Source organism: Oncorhynchus keta, chromosome 35 (genome assembly GCF_023373465.1).
Source record: "Oncorhynchus keta strain PuntledgeMale-10-30-2019 chromosome 35, Oket_V2, whole genome shotgun sequence".
Taxonomy (NCBI): domain Eukaryota; kingdom Metazoa; phylum Chordata; class Actinopteri; order Salmoniformes; family Salmonidae; genus Oncorhynchus; species Oncorhynchus keta.
Window position 1 is genome coordinate 40289546 of NC_068455.1, and position 23104 is coordinate 40312649.

The 23104-nt window shown below is 42.7% G+C and overlaps 1 protein-coding gene across 7 annotated transcripts in view; it reads right to left on the bottom strand.

Annotated features, from left to right (window-relative positions):
• asap2a (ArfGAP with SH3 domain, ankyrin repeat and PH domain 2a) overlaps nt 1–23104 on the bottom strand; it is a 95619-nt gene that overhangs the window by 60416 nt on the left and 12099 nt on the right. For all 7 annotated transcript variants that reach the window (XM_052496994.1, XM_052496999.1, XM_052497000.1 and 4 more), the window contains exon 2: nt 2907–2979. In XM_052496994.1, the coding sequence (XP_052352954.1) occupies nt 2907–2979 (73 nt within the window). The remainder of the gene's footprint in view (nt 1–2906; nt 2980–23104) is intronic.

The window sequence follows — 23104 nt, forward strand, 5'->3', positions numbered from 1 at the left end:
AGACTCAAAAGTTGCATAGACCCCCTGACTGGAAAATACGAACACAGAATCTCACTGACAATGATGACGAGCTGTTGAAATGTCTTACGTTTACATTCTTCTTAATGGTCAAGGTTAGCAATCCCTCCAGGATTTTTTGTGATATTTGCGACAAAGATCCTTGATTTTGCTGCAGCAATTCTGACTTTTGCAATAATTTTGTCCAGTTTGTGATGAAAATACGCTGACAAAGGGAAAAAGTGTGTTGACGTGTGGCTTGATTGAACCATATTTTGAGGTAAAATGTGCAGTGATTGGTTGAAATTGCGAGCCCTCTTTTTGTACTGCAGTAGTGGGTAAATTTAGGCTAAAATATTGCAATGATTTGACTGTTTTTAATGCAGGGATTCGTAAAATTTACAAGCAATTGCATAATATGCGGGGAATTGTTGATTTTGCTAAAAAAAAAAAAAAGGAGCACAGGATCCTGGAGGGACTGGGTTAGGTTCTATGCCTAAGGGCACCTTCTGTTCTATGCAGAGCCTGAAACAAGCGCTAAATATTATAGCTAGCATTGGAGCCAACTTTAGCACTAATGCTAACAAGCCCGGCAACACATTCTTTCACTATTCATATTGGAACTTACAGAAGTCTTTGCTACACAGAAGGGCCAGAAAATTGACTCCCACAGCTCCGCTAAATCAAAAGAGTCTTAATTCACAGCACTCTTTCTCAGGAAGACTGGAAGGTCACCAAGTTCTCCTCTTATGTAATCAATCGACCTCTGTTCCTCTTCTGACTGAGGGTACATTCAGAAAGGGCCCGTCCAGATGAATGACGACAAGGGGTGATCCACAACGTGAAAGAACACGATAGTGGAATGTCAAGGACCGTTTCAAATCTAAAATGTGAACGATGACTTCAGAACATCTCTTAATTCACAACGGTCCTTAACGTCAATGACCAGGGCAGTACAACTACTTCGATGTTTCCACGGCATTCTTGACACGGTCTCATGAAATGAACAAGACTACTTGAAAGGTCGTACTGACAATAGGTCCAGAGTTACTGAATACGACACACACCCCCGTAGCCCTAACATTACCTACAGGTCTCCGACATGTCTGTCAAACGTCTGACAGCTGAGCAGAGCTGGCAGGGGTGTAATAAACCTGGGTGCTGAGGTCTTGACAATTTCATTTTCTGAGGCCTGAGGTTAACCAGTAGTAGAGGTTTATCTGTGAGGATCACAGACTTAAAAACCTTCAGGAGAGACTCATCTCTCACGTCACCAGGACTCAGATTTACAGCGGGCCTCCAACGCCACTCAAATCAGGCAGCCTATCAGTTAGAGCACTTGGCCAGTGACCGAAAGGTTGGGGATTCAAATACCCGAGCCGACAAGGTGAAAAATCTGCCGATGTGCCCTTGATCAAGGCACTTAACCCTAAGATACTCCAGGGGTGCCGTACTACTATGGCCGACACTGTAAAACATTTCTCTGCACCTTGTATGTGACAATAAGCACCAAAAAAAAATTGTTATCGAAACCTATTACTGTACGTCTATGTAGTTACTACGTTTCTCGAAGGGGCAATGGCTTCTACTGGCACCTTAGGGGAATAGTAATCTAAATCACAATCACGAGCTGCTAGCTGCATTGACACGCAAGCAAAGCCATCAAATGTATATTACATTTTAATCTCCAACTTCCCAGCTACGTTTACACGCTAGCAAAGACATCAAATTTACATTCAATTTGAATCTCTAACTTGCCTTTGTCAACAAAACGAATGTCAGAGACAAGACGAATCTATAGTGTGTTTTCTGTACTGAATATTCTGTTGTCGAAGTAACAATTAAGATTGTCAGTGTTAAGAGGTCCATAAAGCCTCTTATTGAAAGTGCTTGAAACGCTTAATGTGGTTATAAAGAATTTAAGCCCCTTATTTTGGAAAGGATTCAGCCAACAACATGAATTCGACCCGTTATGAAAATCCTTCCATTGACGGTGATACCACAGCAAATTATGCATGTTGCCTAGTAACCAACTGGTAAAAGAGTCAAAATGCCCACCAGAGGCATCCACACATACTGCACACACACACACACACACACACAATGTTGTTTAGTGACACAAAGGCACTGTTTCAGGATACCGGGAAGAGAGGAAGGAGATGAAATGAGTGCTTGGAACTCCATTAGAACATAGTGTAGTGGGGAAGAGCGCAACACTGTCCCCCTTTTGCCCCCGAACACTCACAAGTACTCACACAAAAGGGTGTTCCCTGGTACACCTGTTCCTCCAAGGTCTGGGGTAGACAGCTGTCCCCCCTTGAACAGAGGTAGCAGTGTTCCCAAAAAAGGCCCAGCTCAGCAAAGAGAGAGAAAATCGTTCCATACGCTCTCAGCAGGACCCTGTCACACAGCCCAAAGACAAGGCGCTGGAAACAACCCACACTGTCACAGCCAGCCAGAGTGAGTATGCTGATGAGCTCCGTGCACACACACACACTTGCAACCCACCCAAAACAAGCACACACTAATTAAGCCAGTCTCCCTGTGGCCATCTTCCAGTAGATATGGATTCCTCAGTTTAAACCCTACCGTAGTAAGCATTGACAGAGGGAGTCAGCGTTGCTGTTCTCTTCTCCATACCGTGCATTTGGAGAACATATGGAGTTACGGCAGGGCCATAAATCTTCAAACGGAGGTCATCCTCTCCCCTCATTTGACCGAAAAACACAGACCCTAAACCCTGTCATACCCTGGCCCACACACACACCCCACCGCGGCAACCAGGTACATGGACTAGCTTATCGAGTTCCCGTGATGACCGTCACAGGTGGCTCTGAACTCTGACCTTTCATCAGATGGGAGCGCTATGGTGTTGTGACTGGAAATGAGTGTTAACCTTTCGGACTCACCCAGACCCGAGGTGTAGATGGCCTTGACGGACTTCTTCATCTTGTACAGCACGCTGCGGTCCACATCCAGAGCCTGGAGGGAAGGAGAGGGAGGAGGTCCAGTTAGTGTCTGACCAAGGACACAATGAAAAGCCACACATTCTGTAGCATTCGTGTTGCCTTGCCTTACTGACATGTCTGAATCAATCCCACGGCTAATATTGAATGAGATCGTGTTGTTTGAGGCAAGTCGTCAACTCTGGGAAACGTCTGTTACCTAACGTTCTCTCGAGGAGAGAGTTTTTTCCCCCCCTTCTCATCTTTGGCATTGATAGCGTTTATCTTGCCACAAGTCCTTGTGGACACAGGTGTGTCAGTGTGTGCCTACTATCTGTGTGTGTGTGTGTGTGTGTGTGTTTGTAGGTAGCAGGTGTGTTTTAAAGTTTATATGTGTGTGACTTTGGGTAGCAGGTGTGTGATTTGCATCTGTGTGTGTGTGTGTGTGCGCGCGCGTGTGCGCAAGGAGGAAGGGAACAGTCTCCTGACTGCAGGTGATTCATTATTCAGTACGATGCTATAAATAGGCTGAATCCCAGTGTGGAGTAAGAGGGGCGAGAGAGGAGTTCAGGAGGCATACAGACAGACCAGATAGGTGGAGCCACTCCATTATGGAGGTAGGTCAGGCTGATGAGGTCTCGCACTACTAAGAAGCCTTTCCTGTAAGATGCACGCACACACACACGCTAATGCACTTACAGTACACACATACTGTCTGACTCCAGCTGAGACAGTGCACCACTGTACCAACCAACCATTGAACGGTCTCCGGGGGATTTGGGAAATTAGTTTTGTGCTTCACCAAGAAGGTCCAGCCGGCACCACTCTTGTCCTTGTTCCCAATATCACTGAATTCAACAGATCCTATCCCGCTCCCTTTACCTCAGTCTGAATCTACTTTGGTGAAAAGGCACAGTGGCTCCATTCAGTTGCCACAGATAAACATACACGGTATTCCCCTTGCTACCATGCTAGCCATGAGAGAGAATAGTTAGGCCTAAATCAGCATTATATTTTTTTGAATCCCCGAGAAGTGCTCCGTTTCTTGTCGGTATTGAATTTCACGGAGTGGGCGAGAGCTGACAATGTGCTTCGTCACATTTATCAGTGGTTGCCTCGTGCTGACACGGGGAAGGCCACCTACATACAAATTAAAGGAGACAAGGTTGGGCGTAGGGATATCTGAAGACTTGTTACATAGAGAATATATCATAAAGGAAGAGGAATTGAGACAGTTGAGTACCCACGCTTATTGAGCACGACCATAGACTAGTGGTCAACTTGTTGAATCCTACAATTTAGGGGGGGGGGGGTCCATTTTAGAAAGTGGAAAATAAGATGAAAACATGTCAGTGAGTGAAATTCTGAAGACAGGGCTGCCGCTGACCTTAACTTGACCTCTGAGATTGGACAATAGGAAGCAAGCTTGGTTACAATGCCCCTGGGCTTATTACGTGAACATGATTGACTTTATATCCACATCCCACTTCTAGACATTTCCTACAAACCCGTTCTATCAGGAGAGAAGAAAGCCATCTCTCATAAGAGCTCGTCAAATAGTCATTTTGATCCTGGCGATTAACCCCCATCTCCCTCAAAAAAGAGAGGAAAACAATAAAACATAAAAGCTGAAAAACACTGTCTCGTTAGCGGAACCAAATTACTCATCACAAGCGCTGACGCTAACGAGATCGCCACCTGGGTTCTCCGACTTCAATCTTAGCTCCCTGCCCACCACTAGCTGAGAGTCACACAACACAAGCCCTCTAAGATTCTCCAAAGACATTCTACAAGCATTTGTCACAACATTCATCGCATGTGCTCCAGCTGAGTGATTTAGCCAGTGGCCAGCAATTCTTTGCAGCAATTGTAGCCAACTGATGTCAGACAAACCTCCAAAAATATCGTCGATATAGATGGAGTTATCCTAACCACCCTTCCTAAATGCTGCCTTGTTGTAATTTGGTGCCAAGAGTTTCCCATTCACCGTTCTACTGTACAAATATGAGTCATGAGCCAGTCTAGCGTAAAATATATGACTCAGATAAACACAAAACCTTAAAGCTCCACAGGGACCATCTGGATTCATAGACCGAAACAAAGTCCGGACCCCACACATACTGAAACTCTGGTTTTCAACCACACTTGAGGTATTGTTCAAAGCAAGCTATGAAACAAATGATAAATCAATTCTTTTCTGGATCCAACGTTCAACTTTAACTGTAACATGAGATGCAGGGTTGCAAAATGTTTCTGCTCCATCCAATATCACTCTGCACTCTCCTTCCAACTAAGGAAATCTGCTTCCTTAAGTAGATATTTTACCTAACCTTGAGAGGCTACTTCATGATAATGCCCTAAAAGCATTTCTGCTTACCTCATCCCTCCCAAAGAATACAGCAACATTGGGACTTGGATATTCATTGATTTCCAGTTCCTCTTTCCTTGAGAATGATACCGCCAGGCAGTGACAGAGTTAGTTAAATGCCCCGTCCAGAGGAAGTTACCGCCGCTATTTCGACCTAAATCCTGTTCTAGTACGGAAATACTTGTTTAGTTCCACCCTCCTAACACCGACGTATGGCGCATATAAATATAGATTAATCTCCACCTTCCTATGTTTGCACAGCCTATGGCACAGGACACAATCTGCAATTTGTGAACAAACCAAACAGCCAGTGTCAAGGGTGGCTTTGCCAATCGCTAAGGACCACAGCACAGTGAACGGTAGCTACGACAAGGTTACGGACCATCCACTCTCCATCCTCCCACTTCTGCAACGAAGTTGAATGATCAAAGATGAATTAGTTTAGCAATTATACTGGATTTTTACCCGGCAAAGCTAGAGGCTGACTAACCTACTCACTGGACCAATAAAGCCAACTAGCTAGCCAGGTAGCTAGCTAAAGGTAACAATTAGATACTGTGGACAATTGGTTCCAAAGTTGTTTCAAGCACAAAAGTACATGTAATTAGCTAGCTAGCTAGCTACCATTCAGCTGTTTTTCTGATAACCTAATTATCTGAAGACTAAAGGTTAGGTAGTAAGTAGCTAGCTCGAAATGCAGTTAGCTAGCTAGCTAGCTAGCTAGCTATAGGGAGCTAGCTAACAGCTGGAAGGACATAGCTGTAATGTTTACAAGTATCCCCAATGGCTATTAGACAACCAATATTGGTCCTAAAGCTTTTTGTAGGGAGCCAAGGAAAGCAACTATTGTCTGTGTCAGTGATGAGCACAAGCTGGAATGTAAAGCAATACCTTTATGGCAATATAGCAAGCTAATACAATAGCCCAACTTCTTAAACATTGTTTTTATGAGCTTGTTCGACCATGGTTGTCACTTGGTCAAATCATACTCTGTACCAAATGCATTGCCTATCAATAAACATCTTACAATGTATACATATGATGCAGTCTCTATTGCACTCCACACTGCCCTTTCCCACCTGGACAAAAGGAACACCTATGTGAGAATGCGATTCATTGAATACAGCTCAGCGTTCAACACCATAGTGCCCTCAAAGCTCTATAAGCTAAGGACACTGGGACTAAACACCTCCCTCTGCAACTGGATACTAGACTTCCTGACGAGCCGCCCCCAGGTGGTATGGGTAGGTAACAACACATCCGCCACACTGATCCTCAACACAGGGGCCCCTCAGGGGTGCGTGCTCAGTCCCCTCCTGTACTCCCTGTACTCACTGCATGGCCAGGCACGACTCCAACACCATCATTAAGTTTGCAGATGACACAAGTAGTAGGTCTGATCACAGACAACAACGAGAAAGCCTATAGGGAGGAGGTTAGAGACTTGGCCGTGTGGTGCCAGGACAACAACCTATCCCTCAACGTAACCAAAACTAAGGAAATGATTGTGGACTACAGGAAAAAGAGGACCGAGCACGCCCACATTCTCATCGAAGGGGCTACAGAGGAGCAGGTTGAGAGTAGAGGTAAACGATTTTGATTTTTCAACACCAATACCAATTATTGGAGGACCAAAAAAAAGCCGATACCGACTAAATCGGCCAATTTAAAAAAAAATGTATTTGTAATAATGACAATTACAACAATACTGAATGAACACTTATTTTAACATAATACATCAATAAAAATCCATTTAGCCTCAAATAAATAATGAAACATGTTCAATTTGGTTTAAATAATACAAAAACAAAGTGTTGGAGAAGGAAAACTGCAATATGTGCCACCGCTAACTAGCTATCTATTTCACGTCGGTTACACCAGCCATTAGGCTGATAGGCTTGAAGTAATAAACAGCGCAATGCTTGACGCACAACAAAGAGCTGCTGGCAAAACGCACGAAAGTGCTGTTTGAATGAATGCTTAGGAGCCTGCTGCTGCCTACCATCGCTCAGTCAGACTGCTATATCAAATCAAAGACTTAATTATAGTATAATAATACACAGAAATACGAGCCTTTGGTCATTATAGTTTCCAGATTCTAACATATTCATTTAGAAAACAAAACATTTATTATTTCAGCGAAATACGGAACGGGTGGTATCCCTAAGTCTAAATATTATTGTTACATTGCACAACCTTCCATGTTATGTCATAATTACGTAAACTTTCTGGAAAATTAGTTCGCAATGAGCTCGGCTGCCCAAACCGTTGCCCATACCCTGACTCTGCGTGCAATCAACGCAAGAAAAGTGACAATTTCACCCGGTTAATATCACCTGCTAACCTGGATTTCTTTTAGATATATCTCTATGCAGGTTTAAAAATATATACTTCTATGTATTGATTTTAAGAAGGGCATTGGCATTGGTGTTTACGGTTAGGTACACATTAGAGCAACGATACGCACCGCATTGATTATATGCAACGCAGGACACGCTAGATAAACTAGTAATATCATCAACCATGTGTAGTAATAACTAGTGATTATGATTGATTGATTGTTTTTTATAAAGATAAGTTTAATGCTAGCTAGCAACTTACCTTGGCTTCTACTGAATTCGCGTAACAGGCAGTCTCCTCATGGAGTGCAATGTAATCAGGTGGCTAGAGCATTGGACTAGTGTAAGGTTGCAAGATTGGATCCCCCGAGCTGATAAGGTGAAAATCTGTCGTTCTGCCCTTGAACAAGGCAGTTAACCCACCGTTCCTAGGCCGTCATTGAAAATAAGAATGTGTTCTTACCGACTTGCCTAGTTAAATAAGGTATAAAAAATAAAATAATCTAAAAATATATATATATTTACAAAAAAAAACTTAGTAAGTAATTAAAAATCGCAGTAATTAAAAATCGGCCATTCCGATTAAATTGGTTGACCTCTAGTTGAGAGCTTCAAGTTCCTTGGTGTCCACATCACCAGCATACTAACATGGTCCAAGCACACCAAGACAGTCGTGAAGCGGGCACAACAAAAACCTATTCCCCCTCAGGAGACTGAAAAGATTTGGCATGGGTCCTCGAAAGGTAGTACAGCTGCACCATTGAGAGCATCCTGGTTGCAGCACTGCCTGGTATGGCAACTGCTCGGCCTCCGACCTCAAGGCACTACAGAGAGTAGTGCGAACGGCCCAGTACATCACTGGGGCCAAGCTTCCTGCCATCCAGGACCTCTATACCAGGCGGTGTCAGAGGAAGGCCCTAAAAATCGTCATAGACTCCAGCCAAGTCTAGGTCCAAGAGGCTTCTAAACAGCTTCCACACCCAAGCCATAAGACTCATGAACATCTAGTCAAATGGCTACCCAGACTATTCGCATTGCACCCCCCCTCTGCACCACTGCCACTCTGTTGTCATCTATGCATAGTCACTTTAATTAACTCTACCTACATGTACATACAACCTCAACTAACCGGTGCCCCTGCACATTGACTGTACCAGCACCCCCATGTATATATTGTTCCTTTATATACTGCTGCTCTTTTATTACTTGTGACTTTTCTCTTATTCTTATCCATATTTTTCGAAACTGCAGGGGCTCGTAAGTAAGCATTTTACAGTAAGGTCTACCTACACCTGTTGTTTTCGGCACATGACAATTTTTTTTATATCATGTAATTCTACTGTACGTTCCTTGTTGTTAACTCCATCCAGATATTACACTGTTGATGTGGATGGAGTACAAAGGTTACTAGTTAGCTTGTATTCCCCGAACAATAACACCAGTGTTCCTGTAACAGAATGTGGGTACTGAAATTATAGCCAGAGGAGGAAGTGGCTTGTCAGAGCACAGACATGTTTCTAATTTCAGTGGTGCTCATGAGAACCCATCAGGGGAGCAACTTTCAATTTGGACGGGGTGTACATGACCCCCCACATTCTAACATTTTATTTTGCCCCCATTTTTATTATTGCAAAAAAGCTGCATCTGTGTACTTTAGGACCATGCGGACGCCTCAGAGTAGTCGGCTCGGCTGTTTGTCGGTTTCAGCCACTGTGTGGACACCACAGAGCGTGCGGACAGGCCGCGTGAAGGCAAAGCTTCTGACCAGCACGGTGCTGCTGTCTCTGTGCGGCACTTTCTCAGAGCTGTTAAAGCAAGCAAAGCAGAAACTGGCTACTCTTTATTTGACTGATGTAGCTGGCAAGGTAACTGATATTTGACTTTACAGAAAAAAATGATTTATTCCCAGTGCTGAGCTAGTAGTGTAACTGACATGTTACGGTAGCTAGTGTTTCATCCCCTCTCGACTTCAGTTCTGTCTGAAGAGAATGAACTAGCTCCGTAGCTAATTTGGCATGGGTCCTCAGATCCTCAAAAGGTTTGACAGCTGCACCATCGAGAGCATCCTGACGGGTTACATCACTGCCTGGTATGGCAACTGCTCGTCCTCCGACCGCAAGGCACTAGAGGGTAGTGCGTATGGCCCAGTACATCACTCGGGCCAAGCTTCCTGCCATCCAGGACCTCTATACCAGGTGGTGTCAAAATTGTCAAAGACTCCAGCCACCCTAGTCATAGACTGTTCTCTCTGCTACCACACGGCAGTCGGTACCGGAGCACCAAGTCTAGGACCAAAAGGCTTCTAAACAGCTTCTACCCCAAAGCCATAAGACTCCTGAACAGCTAATCAAATGGCTACCCAGACTATTTGCATTGCACCCCCCCTTTACACCACTACTACTCTGTTATTATCTATGCATAGTCACTTTAATAACTCTACCTACATGTACATATTACCTCAATTACCTTGACACCGGTGCCCCCACACATTGACTCTGTACCGGCACCCCTGTATATAGCCTCGCTATTGCTATTTACTGCTGCTCTTTAATTATTTGTTATTCTTATCTCTTAATTGGTTTGTGGGTGTATTTCCTTCAAACTGCACTGTTGGATAAGGCCTTGTAAGCAAACATTTCGCTGTTGTAGTCGGTCGCATTTGACCAATAAAATTGAATTTGATTCCCTACTTGTCACACCCACAAGGTATAAAACAACTCTACAGACTTCACTGTCATGGTGCAGTCAGTACACAACATTGATGATGAATGCATACAGATGTGTTTGAATGCCCCGTCATGTTCATATCATCGCAGACAAATTAGTGCAGTGTAATCTTATAATCTTATCGTCTTATAGACCATCTTATATGCCAATGAAACGGAATATCCGGCACTCAGAAATGTTGTTCTCCTCTGCTGGAAGTGTAAAACACAAAAAGGGGGACATACAGTATTTGCATGATATGTTGTGATCATGAAGGATGTCTGAATTCTGGCAAAGAACGTGTTATTTTATCTCGGCATGTCTACAGATTCTCCCTGTTTATGTTTGCTTGGAAATGTTGATATTGGCGACTTTTCAGAAGAAACTGTGTAACTTAGAATTTATAGTGGCTAAGAAACACATTGCTATTAATTGGAAGGTTGGTTATCCTCTCACAATGTCACAAAGGATGGCAGAAATGTCAAGTTACGCATCACTAGATTTGATTTATGACAAGATTAAGGGTGTACTGTGCAACGTTCACAAGGCCTGGATGCCTTATATGGAATTTACTGTATTACAAAAAGGGTCTTTATTGAAAAGCAGATTTTCTTTTGTCGAGCAGTCGCAAATAGTTGTTTTTTTCCCCCTCCATGGCACACGAGACACCGGTGTGATTTGCGCTGTCTCAGAGGACTAATCCATTGAGGCCACGAGGTTGCCTCAGTCCAAGAACAAGGGGATTGTGGCTCAGATGCACAAGGCACGTCTCTCTCCAGAATTCGCTCTCTCCCGCCATTTCGTGGGTAGTCATTGTGTGCATTGTTTGTGATGTATGTAATGGGGACTTAATAGACATCACTAATCTTAGCCTACATTTACCATTTATTACCATAATTTCGAATCTGCAAAGTTTGTTTCGCTACAGTAATTTCTGTTAGTGCATACAATATATCATTATTATTACAGACATTTGTTCTCATTGTCAGAGTGGACATGTGTTTTGCAGGACAACCTATGCTACATTTGTGAGAAACAAGTTTGTTTATTTCATTTACGAGTTATCAATTTATTCATCGTCTTGTGTTTGAAACGCTCCTATCAATGTTGAGTAAAGACGCACACCTGATTACACATATAGAAGAAGGACGAGTGTCTCCTGACCCCTCCTGTCTCAACCTCCAGTATTTATGCTGCAGTAGTTTATGTGTTAGGGTCAGTTAGGGTAGAATCCGTTTTTTTATCTGGAGTACTTCTCTTGTCTTATCTGGTGTCCTGTGTGAATTTAAGTATGCGCTCTATAATTCTCTTTCTTTCTCTCTCTGAGGACCTGAGCCCTAGGACCATGCCTCAGGACTACCTGGCATGAGGACTCCTTGCTGTCCCCAGTCCACCTGGCCATGCTGCTGCTCCAGTTTCAACTGTTCTGCCTGCGGCTATGGAACTCTGACCTGTTCACCAGAAGTGCTACCTGTCCCAGACCTGCAGTTTTCAACTCTCTCGGGACAGCAGGAGCGGTAGAGATACTCTGAATGATCGGCTATGAAAAGCCAACTGTTATTTACTCCCGAGGTGCTGACTTGCTGCACCCTCAACGACTGTGATTATTATTATTTGAACACGCTGGTCATTTATGAACATTTGAACATCTTGGCCATGTTCTGTTATAATCTCCACCCGGCACAGCCAGAAGAGGATTGGCCACCCCTCATAGCCTGGTTCCTCTCTAGGTTTCTTCCTAGGTTTTGGCCTTTCTAGGGAGTTTTTCCTAGCCACCGTGCTTCTACACCTGCATTGCTAGCCGTTTGAGGTTTTAGGCTGGGTGTCTGTACAGCACTTTGAGATATCAGCTAATGTAAGAAGGGCTATAAAAATAAATTGGATTTGATTTACATAGCCAGCACGCAAATGTAGGCCTCTATAATGTGCCCATTTGGGGATGTCTGATGGTATTTCTGATCGTCTTAACTCACCACCACAAATTAGCTGTGGAGCTTATCAAAGTCATTTTCCCTTCACCTCAAACAGCAAGTTCAAAGTCTGTTTTTAGAATCAATTGAGAATGACAATAGTTCCTCAACGTATTTGAACAATATTTCCAGCTCACTCACTTTCAATAACCACTCAGTAGGAAAGGGAAAATGTGATCCTCTGATCCAGTGGAAACGTCATAAAATACCTGATGAATTCTAATCCCTTGCACAAATAGTCTGCAGCGGTGTCTGTACCGACCCAGTTGATCAAATGTTTCAAGAGTGTTGAAAGACAGGTCATGCGTAGCCAATGTAATTTATAGATTATAATATTATTTTTTATAAATCAGGATATTTTCCATCTGCAGGCTGCAATGTTTTTATGTAGGTTATTATTACATAGTTGGCAATGGCAATAAAAGTTACTTTTAGATTTGTATACATTTGAATTTAGATAAAATGTAGATACCACAGACAATGATTTTGAGACACAAAAGACTATTATAAATGAAATGACTGTTCCACGAAAATGTGCACATGAAAATCATAAATGGCAAGCAGATTGGTAGAAATGTTAAGATAAATTAGCATTCCGAATGGAAAAGGTTGCCGACCGCTGGTGTATCCTATTACCGGCAACTTCAGGAGCATGACGGCAGGATCTGCGAAGTAACCAGTAACAGCGTGTGAGGAGGGTCGGGAAAAAGTTATCCTGATCTCTATCTCACTCGAGTCATTTGTGTGTCATCATTACTTAAATCAAACAGCGTGCTTAAAGCATCAAACAGCGTGCTTAAAGCATCAAACAAGTTCAATACATACAGTTGATTTGATTTTTAAAAAACAGTGTCTACGGAAAAATACACGTCTTAACATTCTACTTCACCTACTCTAGTTCACCTCGGTGGCTTACGGATTTTAGCAGGGTTGGACAATTATGGAGGGTGACCCGATTAGCCTTTTTTGGGGGGAACGAGAATCCTCTCTTTTCTGGGCATGTGTGAGTTACGTTATTTACAGTGACATAGGCCTACCTTCACAGTAAGCTACTCAAATAAAATGTGCACACTTTTTCTGGACAAACTTCGGTGAGGCTAAATTGTTGGTGTCTGTTGACCCCTAAACACAAAACACAAAGGTGGAGTTCATGAATAGTCTCATTGTTTGTCTTTCATGGATCAATGGATAGCCTAAATTCTATGAGCTTGACAATGACATTCATGCTTTCTCCATGGAGAGGAAGGTGTCTGGCCATGGTTTCACTTCTGTGGCAATGCAGAGCAGATGGGGGCTGGGATGGGTAGCCTTAGAGAAAATGGCATATGGGGGGGAAAGGGGATACCTAGTCAATTTCACAACCGAATGCAATCAACCCGAAATGTGTCTTTCGCATTTAACCCAACCCCTCTGAACCAGAGAGGTGCAGGGCCTGCCTTAATCAACGTACACGTCACCCACGACCAGTTGTTGCTAGGGGTTAACAGCCTTGCTCAAGGGCATAACTGCAGATTTTTCCACCCTGCCGGCTCGGGGATTCGAACCAGCAACATTTGGTGCTTTTTCGATAGGATAGAATGTTACTCTGCTAAACACAGAAAGTGCAAAACTGAGGGATGAACTGAACAAATATATACATTTAACTATTTCTAAGATTTTACTGAGTTAAAGTTCATAGAAGCAAATCAGTCAATTTAAATAAATTCATAAGGCCCTAATCTAGGGATTTCACATGACTGGGAAAACAGATATGCATCTGTTGGTCAAGGATAATAATAATAATAATAATAATAATAATAAATGCCATTTAGCAGACGCTTTTATCCAAAGCGACTTACAGTCATGTGTGCATACATTCTACGTATGGGTGGTCCCAGGGATCGAACCCACTACCCTGGCGTTACAAGCGCCATGCTCTACCAACTGAGCTACAGAAGGACAAGTGATCAAATGACTTTAGTTATTGATTCAAAACGTAATTGCTGTTAAGGTACAATAACTTACTAGGATCCCGTAAAAAATTTTTTTTTTTAAAGTAGGGACGTGGATCTGAAAACCAGTCAGTTTCTGGTGTGACCACCATTTGCCTCATGCAGTGTGACGTCTAATTTCGCATAGAGTTGATCAGGTTGTTGACTGAGTAACCGGCTACAATCTAGCACCTTAGAGGCTGCTGCCCTACAGACATGGAATCACAGGTCACTTTGATAATGGAACACGATTCACTTTAGTAAATGTTTACATACTGCTTTACTCACTTCATATGTATGTACTGTATTTTAGTCAATGCCACTCAGACATTGCTCGTACTAATATTTATACATTTCTTAATTCCATTATTTACTTTTAGATGTGTGTATGGTTAGATACCACTGCACTGTTGGAGCTAAGAAACACGCATTTCGCCACACCCACAATCATTTCTGCTAAATATATAGTACCAGTCAAAAGTTTGGACACGCACTCATTCAAGGGTTTTTCTTTATATTTACTATTTTCTACATTGTAGAATAATAGTGAAGACATCAAAACTATGAAATAAAACATATGGAATCATGTAGTAACCACACAAAAAAAGTGTTAAATGTTTTTTAAAAAATGTTATATTTAAGATTCTTCAAAGTAGCCACCCTGTGCCTCGACAGCTTTGCACACTCTTGGCATTCTCTCAACCAGCTTCACCTGGAATGCTTTTCCAACAGTCTTCAAGGAGTTCCCACATATGCTTAGCACATGTTGGCTGCTTTTCCTTCACTCTGCAGTCCAACTCATCCCAAACCATCTCAATTAGGTTGAGGTTAGGTCATTGTGGATTCCAGGTCATCTGATGCAGCACTCAATCATTCTCCAACTTGGTCAAATAGCCCTTTCACAGCCTGGAGGTGTGTTGGGTCATTGTCATCTAAAAAAACAAATCATAGTCCCACTAAGCACAAACCAGATGGGATGGCGTATTGCTGCAGAATGCTGTGGTAGCCATGCTGGTTAAGTGTGCCTTGAATTTTAAATAAATAAACAGACAGTGTCTCCAGCAAAGCACCCCTACACCATCACTCCATGCTTCATGGTGGGACCTACACATGCAGATATTATCCATTCACCTATTCTGTGTCTCACAAAGACACAGCAGTTGGAACAAGAAATCTCACATTTGGACTCATCAGACCAAAGGACAGATTTCCACCGGTCTAAATGTCCATTGCTCATGTTTTGGTCCAAGCAAGTCTCTCATTATTATTAGTTTCCTTTAGGGGGGGCTCCTTTGCAGCAATTCAACCATGAAGGTCTGATTCACACAGTCTCCTCTGAACAGTTGATGCTGAGATGTGTCTGTTACTTGAAACTCTAAAGCATTTATTTGGCCTGCAATATCTGAGGTGCAGATAACTAATCAACTTATCTTCTGCAGTAGAGGTAACTCTGGGTATTCCTTTCTTCTGGCCATCCTCATGAGAGTCAGTTTCATCATAGCGCTTGATGGTCTTTGCGACTGCACTTGAAGGAAGTTCTTGACATTTTCTGCACTGACTGACCTTCATGTTTTAAAGTAAATGAAGGACTGGACTGTCATTTCTCTTTGCTTATTTGAGCTGTTCTTGCCATAATATGGACTTGGTCTTGTACCAAATAGGGGTACCTTCTATATACCACTCTACCTTGCCACAACACAACTGATTGGCTCAAAAGCATTAAGGAAATCAATTCCAAAAATGTACTTTTAAGGCACACCTGTCAATTGAAATGCATTCCAGGTGACTACCTCATGAAACTGGTTGAGAGAATGCCAGAGTGTGCAGAGCTGTCATCCAAGGCAACGGGTGGCTACTTTGAAGAATCACGTTTTTGATTACTACATGATTTCATATGTGTTATTTCATTGTTGATGTCTACACATGCTTCTACACCTGCATTGCTTGCTGTTTGGGGTTTTAGGCTGGGTTTCTGTACAGCACTTTGAGATATCAGCTGATGTACGAAGGGCTATATAAATAAATTTGATTTGATTTGATTTACACTATTATTCTACAACGTAGAAAAAAGGAAAAAAAAACTTTAAACCTTGAATGAGTAGCTGTCTCCAAACTTTTGACTGGTACATTAAACGCATGGGAGAGGTGGATATTGCAGTGCAACAAGCGTCAAAAACTGAACCAAGTTCTACTTTAGCGCCTAGCTACGCAGACTTGCGCAAGAGTTTTATATGAAACCATTGAATAACATGCATGTGTAATTGTATTTTGCAATGCGAGCAGTGTGGTCCGCATGTAACACACAAAGCCCATCAACCAGCATCATGCCTCAGCAGACACTTTCAATCTGGAGAGAGTGCTCTGTCAGGAAAACTGGGCGAGTGCACGGGGACAGACGGAGTCATAAACCAAGCCCGGCTGAACACGACAACACAGCCCTCAATCATTCACCCACACTCACTCTCCCTCCCTCGCTCAGAAGCATTCATCTCACTGAGGCGTTCGCCGTTCAGAGCACTGAAAGAAAATACAAATAATCACAGTTCAAGAGGATCTAGGCCGTTCTTTTGTATGTCTTGCTGTTTGAAACAGACGTTTTTAGAGGCTTTTAACCTAAAGAGTAGGGAACAAGAGGGGATTTCCACAACTGGCCACTGTACCATAGCATGATGGGACAACGCTGGGCCTTTTTACACCCCACGCAGATTATGTCAGAATCTTCTCCAAGATAAAAACACTAAATGAAACTCAGCACATGGGGATGAAGATTTCAGTTCCTCTACTGGTATTGACGATGACCTTGCTTGAGTTGAGTAGATAGAGTGAAATAACGAGAGTCTTAATTCATGACATCAGGCACCATCTGGCTCTCTCCAATCTGGAGACTAACACCATTGAGCCTGTAGGGTCGTCACCGGGGCGATGGAGTCCCAGTAATACTTCCCAGGACACAGAGAGGGTTAAGGTTTCAAAGCTCTTCATCAATTCAAATGAATTCACTCCAAATTTACAACGCATCCTCGTCAGAAAACAGCCGGCCCAGAGTCAGATGACAAACAGCTAGCTACAGCATCAAGTTGTTGCAAGCCCTGTTATTCCAGAGAGATTTGAGTATTAAAAAATATATGTTTTTATAATTTCTTAAAAGAGATTGCAATAATAGATTTCTGAATTAAGTCACCAGTCTAACCAGAAATATTGGATATTGCTAAGGAAACGGAGCCAATGGACAACATACTTGGGGTTCTCACTAGTTGGTTTATTAGAAATCACAATTACCTTAACACTTCTTGAACAAATGGAACATTAGACTTTAAGATAACACGAAAAGATGGACACAGATCTTATTTTAAGCCTTTACAAGTAAACCCAAGTGACCATATTGCAAACCCATTTCACCAAACCACACTAACATCCTCTCTGGCTGCACTACCATCCCACTTCCCTCCTGCCTGTCAGTGTCACCGCCATAACGGGAGAAAAATGCCAATTCCTGCCAGCCAGACATTAACCCCAGAATGGCTGACCAACACAGGCCCCCACATCTGCTGTCTGGGCCTGGTTTAGCTCAAAGCTAGGAAGGTGAGGCAAGGCCTTATACCTAAAGCACTTGCATTACATTATCCAAGGTCTCCCAAACCAAAACATGGAGAGAAATTAGCTGGGGAGGGTCATTCATATTTCATAGTGCATCCATTGTATGTCTCTTCGTGGGTTTTGGTGTACATTTGAATGCCCCTTCTGCGGTTTGTGAAAATCAAGGAAAACATTTTCTTGAAAAACAATATATTTTTTTAGAAGTAGTTTCCTTAAAATGTATGTGTATTTTTAGGCCATGATATCATCACATTGGCTAGATTGCCAAAACCCAGAGATATTTTTTTTTACCTAGACACAAACTGAATTCTTCTGCTGCTATCGTTCGCTACATACTTCAAGTCTGACTGCAATCACTCAAATTGGTTGTGGTGAAAACAAAAATTAAGGGTGTGGTAGAAAAAGTCATCAGGGATTGGATCATCTCTAACCAATCAGAGTATCGAAGCCAGTGACCCATTTTCTAAACGTCAATTTACTACAGAGTTTCTAAACCCATAAGCGGAACATCGCGAGAATTCCAAGAACGCTTGCGAAAGACATCAACCAGACCAGGGTTTGAGAAGTCAATGAGAAAAATAAATAATATATTCCTTAGTTAAATTTCTTAAAAAGGTACAACCTACATGAGCCAATGTCTGAAGTAGTTTAACATGTTATTACTACAACCTTGCGAAAGTGACAGAATTACACGTTTTCATTTCTGTCAAAAACAGCTGTATATCATAAAAAGTGCCTTTGATTTGATGGCCTTCACATGCGCAGTTCGGCGTGAGACGGCCGTTAGACCAGATGTTTCTGTGCATGAGCTAGCCAACATCGCCTTCGAGAGTGATCTGGGATTTCTATTGGAGAAGCAATTTCTGCCTATATACATACTGTACTGTCTTTGGATTTTACTAACGTGTTTTGGACCAACCCATCGGCCTCTAGAACCAATCAGACAATCTAGAATGCACAGTACCAGTCAAAAGTTTGGACACAACTATTCATTCAAGGGTTTTTCTTTATTTTCTACATTCTAGAATAATAGTGAAGACGTCAAAACTATGAAATAACACATGGAATCGTGTTAAACAAATCAAAACAGATTTTATATTTGAGATTCTTCAAAATATCCACTTTGTCTTGATGACAGCTTTGCACACTTGCCATTCTCTCAACCAGCTTCATGAGGTAGTCACCTGGAATGCATTTCAATTAACAGATGTGCCTTGTTAACCTCTCTGGGATATGTGGGACGCTAGTGTCCCACCTGGCCAAAAGCCAGAGAAAATGCAGAGCACCAAATTAAAACAAATTACTATAAAATCTAACTTTCATTAAATCCCACATGCAAGATAGCAAATTAAAGCTACACTTGTTGTGAATCCAGCCAACATGTCAGATTTCAAAAAGGCGTTTCGGCGAAAGCAAACAACGCTATTATCTGAGGATAGCACCTCCGTAAACAAAGAGAGACCATATTTCAACCCTGCAGGCGCGACACAAAACGCAGAAATAAAAATTAATGCCTTTGACGAGCTTCTTTTGTTGGCACTCCAATGTCCCATAAACATCACAAATGGTCCTTTTGTTCGATTACTTCCGTCCATATATATATCCAAAATGTCAATTTATTTGGCGCGTTTGATCCAGAAAAACACCGGTTCCAACTTACTCAACTGCCAAAACATTTCAAACTACTTTTGTAATACAAAAAGGTTAACATAAATAATAGATACAATTGAAGACTGGATGATCTGTGTTCAATACAGGAAGAAAACAATCTGAAGCATGCTTTCTGGTCACGCGCCTCTAACTTACAGTACACTTCAAGTGACCCTCATTCAAGATGGACATACTTCTTCACTACACAAAGGAATAACCTCAACCAATTTCTAAAGACTGTTGACATCCAGTGGAAGCTATAGGAACTGCAAGAAGGTCCCTTAGACATCTAGATTCCAATGAAAACCCATTGGAAAGAGAGTGACCTCAAAAAAGTGGTTTGTCCTTGGGGTTTCGCCTGCTAAATAAGTTCTGTTATACTCACAGACATGATTGAAACAGTTTTAGAAACTTGTCACCAAGCAGTTAAAAGTACATTTGTGGAATTTCTTTCCTTCGTAATGCATTTGAGACAAACAGTTGTGTTGTGACAAGGTAGGGGTGGTAATACAGAAGATAGCCCTATTTGGTAAAAGACCAAGTCCATGTTATGGCAAGAACAGCTCAAATAAGCAAAAAGAAGCGACAGCCCATCATTAACACATAAAGGTCAGTCAATAGAGAACATCAAGACCTTTGATATGAGTTCATTAGAATTAATTGCACCTCAGAAATTGCAGCCCAAATAAATGCTTCACAGATGATTTCTGCATGGGTGGTTCCCACTGTGAAGCATGGAAGTGGTGGTGTGATGGCGTGGGTGTGGGGGGACTTTGCTGGTGACACTGTCTGTGATTTCAAAGCACACTTAACCAGCATGGCTACCACAGCATTCTGCAACAATACGCCATCCCATCTGGTTTGCGCTTAGTGGGTCGATCAATTGTTTTTCAAAAGGGCAATGACCCAACACATCTACAGGCTGTGTAAGGGCTATTTGACCAAGAAGTAGAGTGATTGAGTGCTGCATCAGATGACCTGGCCTCCACGATTACCCGACCTCAACCCAAGTGAAATGGTTTGAGATGAGTTGGACCGCAGCGTGAAGGAAAAACAGCCAACAAGTGCTCAGCATATGTGGGAACTCCTTCAAGACTGATGGAAAAGCATTCCAGGTGAAGCTGGCTGAGAGAATGCCAAGAGTGTGTGAAATATATTTTTGATTTGTTTAACACTTTTTTGGTTACTACATGCTTCCATGTGGTATTTCATAGTTTTGATGTCTTCACTATTATTATACAATTAAGAAAATAGTAAAAATAAAACAATGAATTAGTAGGTGTGTCAAAACTTTTGATGGCATTTCCATTCTAGGAATCATAGGGGAGTAAACATAGACCCAGACTCATTGTGGAGGATAAACTAACATCCGTGGTTGTGGCATATCATTTGGCCGAAGCAATGACTTTGGGTAGCTAGGCAAACATATTTCATGTCCACAGCTGATTCCAAGGCCCTCGAAAGGCCAGGGGAGTTGGAACTGGGCAAGAAGAGTAAAAAGAGAAAATGTTTTGGTCAATAAGGGACATGAGAAAGATAATTTGACAATCCAGGACAATATGCTCTCACTCCCAGAGATGAGACTAATCAATGCCAGGATTAGATTAGTTATACAGACTAAAAAGCATTCCTGGATGCTTTCATATCGGATAGTGTCAGGGACGACCCGGACTCATTGTTCTCGTCACGGAACTGTTTGATGACCGGAATATCTAGCAGCCGGAACCCCACTGCGACAGACGAAGCAGTTGTGTGGGTTAAAAAGTGCCAACCCCACACAGCCAGCTCTCGTAGTCTGGCCTCAGACTAGTAGTCGGTCAGCCTCGCTGCCACACCTTCTTTGAACTGCTGAGGATCATGGAAGGGAGAAGGGAGGGACACCCACACGTCTGGTTCCCGTCTGGTGTCAATATATTACACGTCACTGACTCCACCCCCCCAATCCCCCCCCCTATGCTGGAGTCATACAAGGAAACAGTCTGACACAAATTGAGACAGTGCCAAGAAAGGAGGCAGTCTGGGGTAATTATCCAATTCATTGAGGGGGGGGGGGCTTGATTCTAATCCAAGTTTTATAGAGGCACCAGATGTTAAAGTCAAAACAAACACCCTGAAAAGAAGGGGGGAGTCTGCTGGGCCTGGGAAGAAGTGTTTTTGCAATAGGGTTTACTTTACACCACCCTGGTCTCTGTGAAAGAAAATAAATTCTGCTCCAACACTCATTTCACTACTGTGTTCAAACCTCCCCCTCCTGAAGGTGGCAGTTTAAGGTACACAGTAGAGTGTCACTCCTGGAAGTCTTTACAGAAGCTACTCGCTACCTCTTAGCTGTTGCTGCAAGTTATATTTCAGGAAATTGGAGCAAGACTGGGGGGGAGTAAACGGGGCAGAGAGAGGTCTGGTTAATGATGCATCTATGTGCAGCCATGACTCTGGGGAGTAGGCTGCCACAGCAGAGCCCATTACTGTGACTGCTGAGGTGGACAGACCTCCTCCTCCCTAATGGTGCCCTCTTTGAATGTGCTTCACCTGCCTCGTCAGACCGACCAGTTGGGATCACAGCAGGGGTGGAGTCACTCAAATGGCAAGCAGGCAGCTACTCTAGTGACCTTGGATGCGAACACGCAATTGCATGCACGTACACTCAAATGCAGATGCATTGGAGCGAGCGCACACAACACCCTGATACACACAAGAGAACAAAAATACACACACAGCTTTCTCCATTGGGTATAGTCAACCACACAGTAAAGGTGGAGGAGGACAGACAGACAGAAGTGGGAAAGCTGCAACTCATTTAAAAACATACGACCATGGGCCTCCCGAGTGGCGCAGCGGTCTAAGGCACTACATTGCAGTGCTTGAGGAATCACTACAGATCTGGGTTCGATTCCTGGCTGGGGGGGGGGGGTTTACTTTCAGGCTGACTTTGGTTGTCAGTTCAACAATGTTTCCTCCGACACATTGGTGCAGCTGGCTTCACGGTTAATCGGGTGGGTGTTAAGAAGCGCGGTTTGGCGGGTCATATTTCAGAAGACACACGACTCGACTTTTCGGGTTCGGGACAGACGAACCCAACGGTGTAACTCCAATGCCAGAGTGTGCAAAGCTGTCAAGGCGAAGGGTGGTTACTTTGAAGAATCTAAAATATATTTTGATTTGTTTAACACTTTTTTTTAGTTACTACATGTGGTATTTCATAGTTGAGGTCTTCACCATTACTCTGTAAATGTAAAGAAAAATGAGAAACCCTTGAATGACAAAGTGTCCAAACTTGACGAACTATAAAAACATTTTTTAAAAAGGCACTCGCACATCTGAGCCATCTTTATTTGCAGGTGCATGGTAACAGTTGAATAAAATGAGGCGGGAAAAAAACACTGCTCTTCAATAAGCTTCATGTATCGACCTCACAGCCTTCGTCAAAGCTCTGACTGAGCCTCTTTAAGAGCAGTGTTACTATCAACAGCAGTTTCTTATTTTTTCCCTCACTGTAATAAATGTTGTTTTTTTTTATTTATAAAAATGACCGCAAAGGCATGTACATACACACACACACATC